Genomic DNA, 16,589 nt, shown 5'->3' with positions numbered 1-16,589 from the left:
CAGGTGTCTGTTGGCTGGTGTGGCGGAGCTGGGGACTAAGTGTGTCGGCTGCACAGCTATGCTGTATCGGCAGCAGTTCAGAAAGAGGTGGTGGAAATCAGAGGAGTGTCAGAGGAGATGGGTCAAGTCCTTACCCTCTTTGTGTTGGGAGCATTACTAGTGCGAGGGGGAGGTGAAAGGGGATAATTGGCAGAACCAAATTGGGAGAAAAAAAGGGGGAAATTTTGCATAATATAAAAAACTGAACTACTTTGTAGCTTAATCTTAAAAGTTAACCTTAAAGGAAGTCTCACAAAGTTGATTTTCTACTTAAATGAGTAATTATACTTCATTATTCCTTAAAGCATCTGGTATTACAGGTGTGATTTCTGCTTGGCTGATGAATCTACAGAACCCAAATGATATGCCAGCAGGGTTCTTCAATTTCTGACCTGGTGGGACTGAGTCACCACAGCTCGGTGATCTGCTCACATCTGATTCAACTCATGTGTTATTGGCAGGATTTAGTAGGTGTGTTTGATTAGGGGAACCGGCCAAACTGTAAAATGTGCTGGACACTAACCCTCCAGATCTGCAATTGAAGAACCCTGCCCTGGAGCATACAATGACCTCCTTCACTTAGCACAGAAACTAAGTCTCCAGTTCTTCAGTGTCTGGCCTCCTACTGCCTTTTGAGTGTGTGTATCTGTGTGTGTGTGTGTGTGTGTGTGTGTGTGTGTGTGTGTGTGTGTGTGAGAGAGAGATAGAGGGCATAAGCGTGTGAGGAACTGTAGGTGGTTAATGAGAGCTCTTGTCGGAGAGTGTTACCATGCGCAGCTTCAAAGAGCCGCCGTGTAAAGTCGTCTCACGAGCGTGTGTGATCGAATGTAATCAGAGAGGTTTGTGGGACTGTGTGGTACATGTGGAGATGGCTCTGGGGGGGCTCGGGTTAAAGGTCAGGCCTGTACATGCTAAGCACTTAAGCCTTTTATAACACATGTGTGCACAGACAGGGCCAAAATGATTCAGATCACTTTCTCTCTTACGCTCGCCCGCACACTCCCTCTCTCAGTGGAGGTCAGCGGATTAACATGATCTCCATTAGCGTTTCATGTCTTGTACAGGCTATATAAGACATAGAGTTTGCTCTAGGTTGGGTTCCTGGAACCGCATTGTCCTAAATCTCCATTCTGAATGCTGTATAGTCCAGGACTAGGCTTAATCCCTCTCCTGGGAACCTATAAGGCCTATATGTTTTAGTGTGTTGTTGCTGTCTGTCAGAATAAACACATTTCATTTCATTACACTTGAATGAGTTGAATGCTGAAGATCTGCCTCGGACCACCAAGAATTTGCCAGTGGAAGTTCTCTGAAATTCTCATGAAGTTCTCAGATGTTCAGCTCTACCGGAAGACTCTGGAGAAAGGAGGGCAGTAAATCGTAAAATTTATCTTGACAATTAATGAGATGGAAAAAGTTAGAGCTGATGATTGTCTTTGGCGTAGGCCCTGTTGTCAGCCCAGGTCTTGCACCATCAGGACTCCATCAGATCCTGCTGAACTTCGAGCCAGGGGGTTCCTACCCTGGGCATCCCTGGGCATCCGTTGGGGCCTTTCATTTCTCCTGGACATGGTTAAGTCCTGCTTGAAATCAGACAGCATGAGGGTGTTTTTCAGACCTGAAAGTCCAGACCATGTACTTTTGATCTGGTTAGTGTTGGGTTCACATAGAACCTGTAGAGGTGAGATGAGTGTGTCTGATATTGGCATGTTGTCAGTTCGGCAGGTCGGATTTTTTCCAGAAAAATGAATGAACTGATTACTTGGGATCCACTGAACTGCTGATATTATGGCATTAGTACCAGCAACAACAATTTCAGATGTAGAGAGTAGTTCGAATTTGGCCATACTCAAGAGTAGTTCCAGCTTGGCCATTGATCCAGCTTGTCCTGTAAAAATTGTATCATCCTTGGAATACTTTTGGTAGGTAGTGTCCACTGCATACCAGGAACACCCCATATGACCTCCCTGATGTTTTGGAAATGTTCTGACCCAGTTGTCTAGCCATCACAGTTTGGTTCTTGTCAATTGTCTGTAGGCCAATTGTCCTGCTTTCAACACATTAACCACCAGTACACCAGTTTACACCTTGCTTTTTAATATCAGTAATAATTATTGTTGTCAGTATTGAAGTTGTGAGATTCTCCATGGATTCTCCATTGATTATGCCTACATTTATACATTCTCTTCGTTCTGTGTGTGTATTCTTCCCTCAGCTGAGCTGGCCAGCTCCCAGAGACAGGGTGGATATGTGTGTTCTGGCTGGCAAAAACCCACTTGTAAGTAATACCCTCGATATATTACTGTTAAACAAACACCTCACCAAACTGACCACCTTCTCTAACTCAGACCTCGTTTTTCTCATTAAACTGCTTGTGAAAGCGGCTGTTTTCCATAGGGGGGGATTATATGGCTGTAAACATGTCTTACACAGACTCTGTCTATTTTTGGCCTTTGGTACTTTCACCTCATTTTTTGCTCTCTCACTCTCTCTCCCCACTCCCATCTCTCTATCTCTCTCAGACTGAATGTGCTAATTATGTTCGGGTTCTGCACAACTATAACCGTACCCATGTCTACACATGTGGCACTGGCGCCTTCCATCCAACCTGTGCCTTTCTGGAGGTCAGGGGCCACAAAGAGGTGAGGGATCAGATTATAGATTATTGATGCATATTTTCTGTTTTGTGGTGTAGCGTCATGTTGTTCCAGCATGTTGTAGAACTCCCCCTCTCTCATGACATCCTCAGACTGGGAGGCATTTCAGAGACAATGGAGCACCGAGCTCTTGCTGGGATTTGAACTTAGGATCTCCTCACACTTAATGAGCAGCAGTTAGACCGTAGGGCCGGTCTAGAGCTGTAAAATTACACTGCATAAAGAAGCTCTGAACCTTGTTTCTTTTATTAAATTTACACAGCTTCACAGATGTAGATTGGAGCAACCATCTAACTGTCTGCTTGTCAAGAGACAGGAAATCATGAGTTTAAATCCCATCTGCACCACAGCCAGACATGGTCGGGAGTCTGAGAATTGGAAGGCCTTCTCACCTCATGTGATAGAGGGAATTTTAACCTGCAGACGGGAACAAACAGTATAAAAGCTGAAGGGGAGGAGCCATAGACTAAGCATTGTAAACAATATAGACCTTTATCACAGTGTGGAAAGCAGCGGCATTCAGATGATGGTGCATATCAGACTCAGATCCGATAGGAATCCTCCTGTGAGGAGTTTAGCAAAGCAGAGAAGGAGCAGAGCATCTCTTCACGCTAACACCACATCACCTAATCTCTGACTGGGCCGACTAAAGACCAGCACTGACTGAGCTTCATTCTGGAGGAGGAAAAATCAATCGACAGGTTTAACTCCTCCCACTCAGCCCATGTAAACATGAGCAACGTTAGCTACGATAGCGAGCGCCCTGAACACCACAACTAGCAAAGAGACACAGCATCGTATTTCTACATTAAACTACTCACCAAGACCGGCGCTGAGGGGTCTGACCCGGAGCTAAGAGGTCTGACCTGGCGCTGAGGGGTCTGACCTGGCATTGAGGGGTCTGACCTGGCGCTGAGAGGTCTATTCCTCAAGGGTTTTAACCAAACCTTGCTGAAACAGTTGGAGTTGAATGAATTTACGTTGATCTTCCAGTTTAGCGTGCTAGCATTTTTAACCACAAACACGAGTAAATCTGTCCCAGAGTTCAGCCCTGCGCTCACTCCGCTTCAGTTTAACTCTTGTTTTATTGGTCGCCTCATTAAAAATGACACATTATGGGCAGCGTTTTTCAGCTGGAGTTGAACCTGGATGGAGTGGAAACTCTGGTCATTGTGTTTGGGTAAATTATGGGTGTATTTAATGATACTGATTAATGGTATATTGAATCAGTTTCAGCAGCAGCTCATGTTCTAAGGTTTTTGAGGTTCAACTCAATAGGTATTGTTGAGCAAACTGAGATGCAGAAATAAAAAATTGAGAACTTTTGACTGAACTAAGTTATCAAACTCAACAAAAGCTCTGAAATCAGTTACTGCAATGTCTAATGCCAGTGGAAACCCAACACTGTGGCATCATTTGTAGTTGCCTGGAACTTTATTAAAGCTCCTTTTGACTGTTAACCTTTCTTGACATGTGTTCCCTGAGTTAAAGGATGGCTGGCTCCACCTGGTCAGCAGCAGTATGGAGTCCGGCAGGCTGAAATGCCCTTTTGATCCCCACCAACCTTTTGCTTCAGTTCTGACTGGTAAGTCTTCTGCTGTAGTGCTGTCTTTTTTGATACTATAGACCCTCTGTTTCTTTAACCTTAGCTCAAAATGTGCTGTTTTCATTTAACAAAAGTATTGGGACACCTGCTTATGCTCAAGCATAATAAAAAAATAGTGTATCATACTAGATTTTATAGCATTGCAGTGAGGATTTGATTGCATTTAGCAACAAGAGCATTAGTGAGGTCAGAATGTTGGATGATGATCACCACCCTTCCTCATCATCCCCAACTCCCCAGCTAATCCCAAAATTATTGGATGGAGCACCAACCATCATTCCAGAGATCACAGTAGTTTTTATACCCCTATAGCCTACGCCTGGCATTAGGCATGGCATAGTGCCAACACATTCATGTTTCTATGCCCCAGAGAGTCCTATTCTATTGGCTGTACCTTTCTACAGAAACTAGAGAAGCTGTGCCTGCAGTGGGTGCAACTTAAAATAGCTGATAATGCATGTATCAGAAGGGGTGTCCACAAGTATTTGGACGTATTGCATACATTTGTCCGTTGGGTTGGATTAAGTGATCTTATCATAACCGAGTCTATCCTGGATTCACCCCCGTTTACTCCTGGCTTTTTTAATCTCAGTGTCTTTGGTGGGTCAATAATTAATAGAGTCAGTAGTGAAGCCGTCCTGTTTCTACAAGCTCGGCTCAAAACACACAGCCCTGTTTTTCCAAGTACTGTAAAAGCTTTACAGAGACTGTAAAAGCTGAAGAGCCTCACTGTAGCCTTTAAAGGAAGAGTCTACAGAGGGAATGGACTCTCAGACTTTACTGGAGGGCATGGAAGTCAGAGCTAGCAGGGAGATGCAAACACCCCCCACTCCTTCAAAGATTTAGAGCAAAACATACTCCCACACACACACACACACACAGAGGGGTGGATAGGGGGTAGGCATTCAACAGCAAAAGAAGAGCTGAAGATCAGAGAGTGAAGGGCAAGAGAGAAGCACTAATGCATGTGTTTGTGTGTACATGGTTTCTGTACATTATGGACGTCAAAATCGGTGACCACAGAGCTATAAATCAGAAAGCGATCCTCCCTCCACATCTCATCTCATATTTCATTCTGCCCCGCAGATATTCTCTACTCCGTCTTCTCTATGATCTGCCCCTCTGTGCCATTTCCAAACCATACACTGCTCTGATCTGCCTCAGCCCGCAACCCTGCATGAGCCTTAATGCAGATATCTCTCACTGGGATAGTGTGTGTATCAGCATATGTATGTGTGTGTGTGTGCACGTTTGTGAGTGATGTCCGATTGATGATTATTTCACATCGGGCCGACATCCCTATGACGTGAGCTCACATTCTCCATACTCTCCTGTGGTGGTTGCTATGGAGACTGCCGAGGCTGAGAGTAAATTGTTTATGCAGTCTCTAAAAGATCCCTCGTCTCAGCAGGGGTCACATATCAAACAACAGAGAGAGAGAGAGAGGGAACGCTGCAGCCAAGACTCTAAACCGCTGCCTTCTTGCACCTGTGGCTGGTCTTCACGACACCAGGGTTCTGACTCCAGTACCGACACAGAGTGTAGGATCACAGTCAGAGCTTGACGTAATTGTACAACCCGGATAGGCTTTAACTGCCCGCATGGGGTTCAGTTGGGTTTGGTCAAGTTCTGACATCATTTCCCAAGCATAAATCATTGCTCTCATGCAGAAACCTTGTATACGATATGTCGAAAGGTTTGTGGACACCCCTTCTAGTGAATGCATTCAGCATCAGCATCATCTACACACAGCTGGTCTAGTCCCTGTAGAGAAGTATTGGCAATAGAATTGGACTCTCTTATTGGAGCAGATAATGAACATGAACCTAATGTCAGGCGTGGGCTAGAGGGGTATAACGCCCCCCAGCATTGAGCTGTGGAGCAGTGGAAGAACAGTGTTCTCTGGAATGATGGTGATGGGGCTCCATCCAATACTTTTGGGATGAGGTGGGGAGTTGTGGATGAAGTGTCGTGATGCACCAATCGGGAACTCCCCAAAAGCCCTTGTTGGGTTGAACAAAGAAACATACTAAATTTGTTCACATCTTAACAAAATAAATATTTAAATAAATATTTAAATTATTTCAAATAAATAAATAACATAGAAGTAAGCACTTTCAACATGACCTCATTCTGCTTGCACCAAAAATAATATTCCCAATGAACATCTGAGTCAAATTAGCCTGAGCAAGTCCGCTTGCTTGTGGGCGAAATACAACATCATCACGGTTTTAGATTTTTTTTTTTAATCAAGGATCAAAAATGTAAGCACTGAATTGTTTACCACACTGCAGTATTGAAAAAACATGAATACATTCTGCAACACGTAGTCTTAGGTCATCTTTAAGGAATGTGTCATGCCCTGAGTGTGTGTGATCTCTGTCTGTTGTCAGATCAGTATCTGTATGCTGGTACAGCGTCCGATTTCTTGGGGAAGGACAGCACGTTTAGCCGTTCTTTGGGTCCTCCTCCAGACCAGCACTACATCAGAACAGACATCTCAGAGGATTACTGGATCAACGGTAAGAAAGCCCCATACTGTGTCCATACACACACACACATTCAGTGCCGTTGTCCATGCAACACTGGCTCACTCATGGGCAAGCATAGCATATTCCTACGGTCTTTTAATGGGCTAACTGGGGAGTGTGGTAAAATAAACCAGAAACTTGCTTCCTTAAACCAGAACTTAAAGACTTTTGACGTTTGATTGCATGTTAGAATTATGTAAGGATGTTCTGATCTGGTCCAGTGGATAAGGATCAGAGCTGATTCAGGCCTGTTTAAATGGATCGGGTATTGGCTATTTTAATCCCAGTCCATTTCAGAGTGTTTGTTTTAACCACCGAGTTCAAAGCGCCATCTGGTTTCATCAAGGCACCCTTAACGGACATTATACCCAGTCAGCTGCGATGCAGATGTTCTCAGAAGGTTAATAAAGGAGTTGAGGTTCTGCAGTGTGGAGCTATTTTACAGTGGAACATAAAAACAGTCCATAATATCTGACCCTTTATAAGACTCCCACTGAAACTTACTGTTTTACCAGCGGGAGAACCGGCGAACCGTTCACTCGCCTTTCTCTGTTTCTAAACCAGCACTAAAAAACCCATTTAGAGCCGAGTGGAGGCTAATGCTAATGCTAAATCACACACACAGCACATTCACCCACTATAAACTAGCTATTACACACCAGTAGACCAACAACCACAGATATCAGTCTAGAGTGTGTACCACTATACCCACACACACACTAACAAAGTGATTAGACTGCAGTGTGTTTAAGGAGCTGGGAGCTATATGGTCAGGGAGGTGACTGTGGTCAGACTGTTATACCTTATACCTGTGATCAGTTGTGGGGATGATGATGAAGTTGGGGACAAAAGCAAAACACTCTTAAGAGAACTTTGAAATGCTGTTATGGAAAAGAACATGCTGGAGCATCTCTAGCATCTCTAGCATCTCATGGAGCATAGTCAAGACCACTGTACAGCCATGGAAGGCAAGCAGAAGAACCACATAGCCCTTCCCAAGTTCAGACAGTGATATCCAGGTTCTCAAGTGCTCCTCAAATCTGACCCATTTAATAAATATGACTGTATGGGCAAGAAAAAACTCCAAATCAGGTCTTGTTGAAGAAATACCCCTAAAGATGGTTGTTTGGTGAAATCCAGGTGACGTTTAGACTGCAGTCTACCTTCATCGGACCTCCCAGGAGAATTCCGGGGAAAGTTCTAGGAAGGCTCAGTTGTCAAAATAAACCAGTACGTTTCCGGGACAAACGTTTCCTGACGTCTAGATAACAGCCAGCTAAGTGGAACATTTATGTGTTTGTTTTTACAGTCAAGCTTTTTAATGCAGATCTGCGAGTGGATTCACCAGAGCAGGAGGATTTTAGAGAGAAGCTGCTTGTTAGCGTGGTCGCTTCTGGGCTAAAGCAGCATGGCCTGCCAAGTTGCCCTATTCCGACTGGCTTTTGCAGCCGAGTTTTCAGTTTTGTAGGAGTTGTATTTTTAAATGTGGTTGAGAAATGACAGAACTGTGGGTCCTCCATGCTGAGGATCTCACATCTTGTTTACCAGCACATTCATGGCAAATCCAATTGCGTGCATCCCCTCTTTTTAATGGATTCTGAGGAGCTCGTCGAAATATGAGGATGATGGATGGATGGTGCGAAATACAGGCAAATGCTTGGAGAACGCCTGAAGCACCGAGACAGGAAGTTCAAAAAGGGAAATGGTTCACCTTTCAACGTGACCGTGACCCAAAGCCCCCCACCAAACGACCATTCAGTGAGTGAAGCATTGGAGAAATCCTTGAGTGGCCTTGAGTGGCCTTCCAGAATCCCGCTGGAAATCTTTAAAATGACTTGAAGACAGTCCATCCATGGTCACCTTACAAGCTGTAAAGGTTTCTGAACTGATGCAAGACTCTTGTTTAAACCCTAACTCACTGAGGGTACACAATGTGGACAAAAGTATTGGGACATATGCTCATTCACTCATTCACTAAGGGGATTATGAAATGTTTATCTTCCTTTTGTTGGAGTAACTACTGTCTCTACTGTCAAGGAAGGTGTTCTATTAGATTTTGGAGGAGCATTGCCATAAGGATTTGATTGCGTTCAGCTACAGAAATGTTAGTGAGGTCAGGATGTTGATAGACCACCACTCCACCTCATTCCAGAAGTATTGGATGGAGCACCACCATCAGTCCAGAAAACTTGGTTCCACTGCTCCACAGCTCAATGCTGGAGGGCGTTATACTCCTCTAGCCCACGTCTGGCATTAGGCAGCATGGTGCCAACAGTTTTTTTTTATTAGTTCTATTGTATTGGCAGTACTTCTTCTCTACAGGGACTAGACAAGGTATGTGTGTGCATTTGCACATCTGGGTCAGCAATAGGTGGGTGCAACCTAATTTAGCTGAATGGACGTATAGTGTACGTTGTACATCTTGGGTTAAATAAGGTGAACAGTTTGAAAGGGGTCTGGTGTCTGGAGTTATAGCAGTTTTATTATATTGCTCTGTCTTTTTAATGTGTTGGCAGGGTTTGTGGTCCAGAACCAAACTGTTTTGATAATCTTAAGTTCCTTAGCGCCGCAGCAAGAATGCCTCAAATGAGCGTGTTTGTGTTCTCACCTGATGTTGGTCAGTGAAGGAGGTCCTTGACTTTTCCAGACCTTCTCTTACTCAGTTTATACAAAGGTCTGCTTTATGTCCCGCAGTATGGCGGAATTGCGAGCAAATTATCTCACTCATCCCTGTAACGCAAAAAGCAGAGATTCAACCCTGCGCACATAAACAAACAGGCCATAGAAAGAGAGCGAATGACCACAAACCACAGACAAATTCAGGTTTCCATGGCCAGCACAGAGCTGATGCCACACACTTTTTCTCTCACTGAAATCCATCTGCAACAGCTCCACCCAGCTCCTTTCCCACAGGCTTCTTCACAGTAAAGGATGGGTGTATAAATGTGTGCAGGCATGGGTTACCACCCTTCATCTCCTCGTACCTTCTTCTCTCCGGCCTGGTCTTGTTTTATAGGACTACGTCTTCTGATCTTCTGATACTCTGCTGAGCTGTAGGTCTCAGTGAGCTACTTGTGTGTCGTACTCCTTTGTGTTCTGTATTTTATGGATAATCAGTGAGAGGCTTAAAGTGAGTTATTAAGGGTAGTCATTAATAAAGCGGTTGGGAAAATACAGCTCTTGTGATAAATCATGGGCGTTGGCTCCATGCTGTGTTGGGCATGGTGGTTTTACTCTGTTTGGGTTGGATTTGACTGTTGAAATGGTCATATTCACCACAAACCTGCCCTAGACCAGTCCAAGTGCTAACACAGCCTTTCCACCCCTCCTCTCCTCGCCTTTCCTCGGTGTGGCTGGCTTACAGTCACCGTTAGGTCCAGGTTAAAGTACAAAGCAGCTCTGTGTGGAGAGGGGAAGTTTGTAGCTCTGCGTTGGCCTGGAGGAAGCTCTCTCCTGGGTGTAAAATCACTTCCAGCCATAGTGGGATTATAAACACATACATTTACCTTGTTTTCTGACCCATCCTGAATGGATTAAAGGCAATTTAGAAGGACATCTAGAACATCCACAAGCCCTCTTTTCTCTAACACTGATGCTATTGAGATGTATCGGGTGATGTGTGAATAACTGTGAGTCACCAGGTGAGGGCATACATTTGGTATGTAATTACTGGCCACTTTAGACATCTTCAGAGACTATAGCCTATCTTTTTCTGTGAACAGCTTGTGTTAGCCATTCTCTAATGGCTACGTCTTTGCTGCGATGACCTTAGGGTAGAGTCTAGCCATTCATCAGTGGCCACAACACCACAGAACCACTAGTAAAATGCATTTACAATAAAATAAAAATTAATATATAAAATGTTGATATAAACAAGTTCCAAAAAAACAAAAATTAGGCCCCCTAAACAGCCTATGGTCCGCCAGCAAGTGTTATTACTTCTATTACCAGAGAATAGCCCCACCAGTTTGTACAGACGTCCCTGTAGTTACTGAGTAATACACCTTAGTGTGTAATAAGCCTTGGAGGGTTAAGGGGTTAAGGTGGTAGTAACTTCCTGTAGTCCTGGATTTCTGCCACTGCTGGTAGAACCGTATAACCGCACACATTTCCTTCCGACTATGGCTTTGGAAATAGAACTGAATACTCAATTTGAGTAATACTCAAGTAAAGTACAAGTCAAATAAGGTACAATTGCTCAAGTACACCAGAGCAGAACTGTGGAGCTATGGAGCTGGGTCCTCTGGAATGCTGGTTGGTGCTTCATCCAGTACTTTTGGAATAAGGTGGGGTGGTGACCATCCAGCATCCTGCTCTCACTAACACACTTGTTGCTGAATGCAATCAAATCCTCACAGCAAATCCTCCAAATGTCTATTAGAAAGAAATCTCCCCTGGACAGGAGAGACAGTTACTCCAACAAAAGCAGGATTAAACAATGAATGTTACGTGTCCCAAAACTTTTGTCACACTAAATGCCACTGTCATGTGCGTGCCAGTGCTGTGCTCAGAATGGTCCTCCACCCAAATAATTAAATAATATCTGTGGGTCATTTGGTGGTCTCTTTCAACTGATGGACGGGGTGGAGGGTGGCCTAGAAATTGGGCTAATTGTAATTGTAAAACCTACAGCATGCATTTATATGGTAGTGTTTCTGATAAATTGACCAGTGAGTGAAGATACAAGGCACATGTGTCTCTTTTTTCCACAGAGGCCAAGTTTATAGCAGCTCATCCGATCGCAGACACCTTCAACCCAGACGACGACAAGATTTACTTCTTCTTCCGCGAGATGTCCCGGGACGGGAGCACCATGGACAAAGGCGTGCTGTCTCGCGTCGCCCGTGTCTGCAAGGTAAGGGCCCCCGAGAGAACGCCCACGCGGCCGTCCTTGCTCCACTTGATAAAGGAAGGCCTCCCTTTTCTCTGATCTGTCTGTTTCACAGTGCAGCAGGTGAGTTAGTGTCCCCACAGGGAGAGCAGGCTTTCTGGTGTGCTCCACTTGATATGCTTTGTTGAAAGCAGACCTTACCACTGTTGTCAGGGAGGGTAAATCACACCAGAGGTTGGCCTGTGTAGTCAAGCCTGAGTCATCGCTCATGATGACAGTAGAGCTCCCTTTGCGCTGGGCTGTAATCGCGCTAACTAGACTCATTATTTCTGAAAGGACAGTGCTGAGCTGTACTCTGCCCTTATTGAGGAATTTCTAGAAATTTGATGGTAGCACAAAAGCCTATGATGAACTTCAGTATCCAGTAAAGATATCCAGGGTAAAGTTATATAAATACAGGGTTGCTGGTTCATGGGCCTTCCTCGGACCACTGTTGGTAGATTCTCACCACTGCTGACCAGGAGCCAGTGGTGGATTAAGGTAATATAGGGGTCCTAGGCTACAGTTTGTGCGGGGCCTTCACTGTGCAAGTGCCAATATTGTTCGATAGTTGTCTGGATGTCACTGTTAGAGTGATCAGGTCTGGCCCATTTCGTCAGGTTCTGTGGTCCCATCTACAAGTGTTTTTATTTATCCACACTGTACCAATGAGAAAATACTAAAGATGTAAGCCTCCTATTCCCAATGTCATCATATAGGCCTTCAACATAACCCCGAAACCAGCAGCAGCTCCAGGATTCACCTACCCTGTTTAACCCCTGCACTCATAGCAAGAAATAAAAAAAAAACTGACCTGGAAACCTTCCAGATGTAACCAATCATGAACCCACAAATTGTCTATTACTGTACCAAATGGACAAATGAGAGCTCACAAAAAAAAAACCCTAAACATTTTCTAGCCAATCACTGGCCCCCAATTCCTGCCTGGGCCCATAGGCTGCAGTCTAGAGTAGCCTGTGTATTAATCCACCCCTCCCAGGAGCTCCATGCAAGCTTTACCTTTTCGTGGATGACTGTAGTTGTCAGGCCATAGCGGTTTGGACCTTGCAGCCCAGGTCTTGCCATGTATCCAGAACTGACTGTTGTTATGAGAAAATCAACATGGCAAGTATTGCAACGATATATCATACAATCCTCTAGTACTTAATTCTTATTCAAATTAAACACCCAGATCCTGAAGTTTCCACAGTGAATCCACACTCCTAATATGTAATATTTGCCCAAAAACACCATAAGGGTGTTTTTGGGCAAATATTACATATCAGGAGTGTGGATTCACTGTGAAAACTTCACGATTTGGGTATTCAATTGATTAAGTACTAGAGGTACTATAAAGAAATGATCTACGGGTCACTTCTGGTGGTCTGTTGCAGCTGTCTGACATGTATACACAAGGCCAGCTCTAGAAGCTCATTTGCCACTGTTACTAATACTTTGGGTCGTATTTCATTCACACATCTCAAGTGTTCCTTTTCCAAATATCCTTATAAGCAGATGTGTGGGATGCGTGGGGGCTGTACGCCTTACTTTCTGCTGCAGGCTCTCACTCGTCTACCGCTCTTTTAGCCTATAAGCTATAAAAATTCCGAGCTCTATTGCAAAATTCTTGGTCTGAAGCTCGGTGGCATTTATAGCTTTGGGAGTAAGCTGTAAAGCTCGCCGAGACCAGAGTCCTCTCTGGGTAACAGCACTCAGTCGAGAGAGCATCTTTGAAGATTAAAGCGCTCGGAAAAGGCTACTCCTAAAGCCCTTTGTGTTTCCCCTTTCTCCCCGCTCTCTCAAGTGCACGTGTTGTTCAGCTGCCGTAATGGCCGTGAATGGAATAGCCATACAGACTGAAGTACTCAGCTTGATGTGATCGTTAGGCCCTTCTGAAGAATAGCAAGGAGATTCACACGAGTGTCCTCAGCAGCAAATGTCCTCCACCAAGAGCCGGCCTCTCTGCTATTGTAAACTAGGGGTCTAGAGACAGTTAACCTGACCCTAAGAATTATTGAAAAGGGTCATTATTGTCCTTATAAACAACATGGCTAGTGTTCACACAGCTGCAGTGCAGACCCTCCTGATTCTTACAAAAACACACTCGGATGTCAGGGCTATCAGTATGGCTCATAGAAGTAGTACAGAGTACTCAATATTCTAAAATAAGGCCTGACAATAAGTGCTTTCATCTAAAAAGTGTAAATATGAGGCATTTCTCTCATCATGGACATCACAGAACTGTTTTGTGGGTTTTCTTGAATCAACACAGGGTTAAAATTCTACATACAGCCTTAAAAACATACATACCACCACATAGGAGATTAATTCAGTGGTGCTGAAAGTTCGAAAGTGTCTCTAAACTCGCCATGGCCAAGGACTCCTAACTTCCTGTTAGTGATCTTGATTGGCTACAGCTGGTAGCTTCTCTGTACCCACATAATAAGGGCTTGTTTGACAGCACTCGATTGGATTGACCAACACACAGTACAATGGGAGCTCAGTGCAGATCTGAGAAGGACGAAGAGGCTTTAGGAAATGTCAGGAATGTGTCTTAGAGCTATTTGTAAACAACCGCAGATTCCAAGATCATCTGTGCTTTAAACAATTGAGCCTAAGTTCAACGTATTGGGAGGTGTAGCCTCAAGGTCCCACACTGTCTCCCTTAGCTGACAGGGAGTTTGGTTTGGAAGGTCAGGGAGAAACCAAGAACTACCCAGGCACAGGCCTGCTCTACAGATCTACAGATACAGTCAGGTTTTATATGGCCATGGACTGAGAGGGTCAAAGAAAGAAGCGCATGGTCCAGAAATGGGAAACCTACAAGCTCAACTGAAGTTAGCAGCTGTTTGTCCACTTGGACAAAGAAAAGGGCTTCTGGAGGAGAGGTTTATGGTCAGATGAGACGTTTGCTGGAACTGGTGCATTGCACAAAGTGGACAAAGTGGATGGAATAATGAAGGAGGACTTCTTCAGCATAACCTCAGAAACCATCTACCAGCTAGAGGACTGGTTGACACTTGGACACAATTGGATGTCTTAACAGGACCCAAGACATTCATGTCCGTTATGAGTGTGCGTAAACGTCTGACCACAACTTTTACGTAAAGCTATGTCCAAAAACATTTGACAAGTAATCATGACCAATTCATCAAGAGGGCACTTTCTAATCTAATTCCTGCTGGGCTTTAATCGAGTTATCCTAACAGCCATTGTGTATATTCAAAGAAATTCGATTCAGAGAGTCAGCCCCTCTCTCATTCCTGGGTCCTCCCTCTGTCCAGAGGGTCTGTGTGTAATTGATGTTTGTTAGGCCTCCTCCCCACCTTCCCTTAGTTAAATAAGCTGGCCTAATCAGACACAGATGGAGCTCTTCACCTTCTTTAATGTGGGTTTATTTATGGAGTCTGTAAAATAAAAAGCAACAGTTTGTTAAAGCCGCCGGTTTTGAATGACGACACTGATTTGGGAAGCCTGGCCCATGACCGTGTGTTCTGTGTGTGTGTGTGTGTGCGTTTCAGAATGACGTGGGAGGCTTGAGAAGTCTGACCAACAAGTGGACGACATTCCTCAAGGCCCGCCTTGTGTGCTCCATTCCAGGAACAGATGGAGTGGATACACACTTTGATGAGCTCCGTAAGTTGGGTGGTTTTACACAAACTCCACGTACGAACAGATGTTCTAGGTTGTTTATTAGCTCTGATGTTTATGACTAGTTTTAAAAAATGAAAAAAATACTTTTTAATAATTTCAGTTTTAATATTTGATAAACAGAACTGTACAGAACTGAGCTGAAGTTTTCTTTACATTATTTAAACGCATTTCTCTCAGCAATAAGACCTTTTAAAGAAAGTAATTGATACACTATAAATGGACAAAAGTATTGGGACACCTGCCACTCCATTGTTACTTCCAAAATAAAGGGTAGTACAATGAGTTTATCCTGCTTTTGTTGGAGTAACTGTCTCTTCTGTCCAGGAAAGAAGGCTTTATGCTAGATAGTGGACCATTGCTGTAAAGATTTGATTGCCTTCAACATCAAGAGCCTTAGTGAGGTCATCTTACCTCATCCCTAGCTTCCCAACTCATTCCAAATGTCATCCTACAGAACACAGTTCTTCCATTGCTCCACAGCTCAATGCTGGGGGGCTTTATACTCCTCCATAGCCCACACCTGGCATTAGGCAGCATGGTGCCAATAGGTTCATGTTGTGTATTTGCTCCAGAGAGTCCTATTTTATTGGTAATACTTTACTCTACAGGGTTTTACTCGACAAGCTGTGTGTGTAGAATGCCCTCCCTATTATGGAAGGGAGGTCCACAAACATTTGGACATTTAGTCTATCTCCGGAGCTAGTGTGCAGAACAATGCTTGGTTCCAGATTTTTCCTGGACGCTCCTGGACATGGATTACTTCACTTTCTTCACCAGCTCACCTAATTTACCATCATTAAGCCCTGATTTACCATCAAACCAGGTGTTGATCTGAGGAGAACTCTAAATAATACTAGACTCCATGAGAGAGGAGAACTTTGGAGATGTTCTAATGATGAACACAGTGATGGAGAACCACGACCACTTTTATATTAATATTATTAGTATTTATTCTAATATCAGTGTTTTACTGAGCAAATAAACACTTACTGCCCAGATAAGCAGCTTTTTATTCTTCTTCTTTTTGTTTACATGTGCTTAAACCTGGCTGGTTTCCATAGTAACACAGATATCTCGCTCATATACTGTGTGTATGTGTGTGTTTATACATTCTAGAGGACATCTTCATGCTCCCCAGTAGAGATGAGAGGAACCCAAAGGTGTATGGAGTATTCACCACTACCAGGTACTTCACCCTGTTGAACAACAGATGCTGTTCAGCGCTGTTAGAT

At 44.0% G+C, this 16,589-nt stretch overlaps 1 protein-coding gene across 1 annotated transcript in view; it reads left to right on the top strand.

Annotated features, from left to right (window-relative positions):
• sema3d (sema domain, immunoglobulin domain (Ig), short basic domain, secreted, (semaphorin) 3D) overlaps positions 1–16,589 on the top strand; it is a 66,543-nt gene that overhangs the window by 31,160 nt on the left and 18,794 nt on the right. Inside the window, exons 4-10 of the mRNA XM_072695892.1 lie at positions 2,255–2,317; positions 2,562–2,681; positions 4,182–4,281; positions 6,696–6,824; positions 11,546–11,688; positions 15,225–15,339; positions 16,474–16,543. Of these exons, the coding sequence (XP_072551993.1) occupies positions 2,255–2,317; positions 2,562–2,681; positions 4,182–4,281; positions 6,696–6,824; positions 11,546–11,688; positions 15,225–15,339; positions 16,474–16,543 (740 nt within the window). The remainder of the gene's footprint in view (positions 1–2,254; positions 2,318–2,561; positions 2,682–4,181; positions 4,282–6,695; positions 6,825–11,545; positions 11,689–15,224; positions 15,340–16,473; positions 16,544–16,589) is intronic.

The sequence above is a fragment of the Salminus brasiliensis genome, chromosome 13 (genome assembly GCF_030463535.1).
Source record: "Salminus brasiliensis chromosome 13, fSalBra1.hap2, whole genome shotgun sequence".
NCBI lineage: Eukaryota > Metazoa > Chordata > Actinopteri > Characiformes > Bryconidae > Salminus > Salminus brasiliensis.
This window is presented reverse-complemented; position numbering and strand designations above follow the sequence as displayed.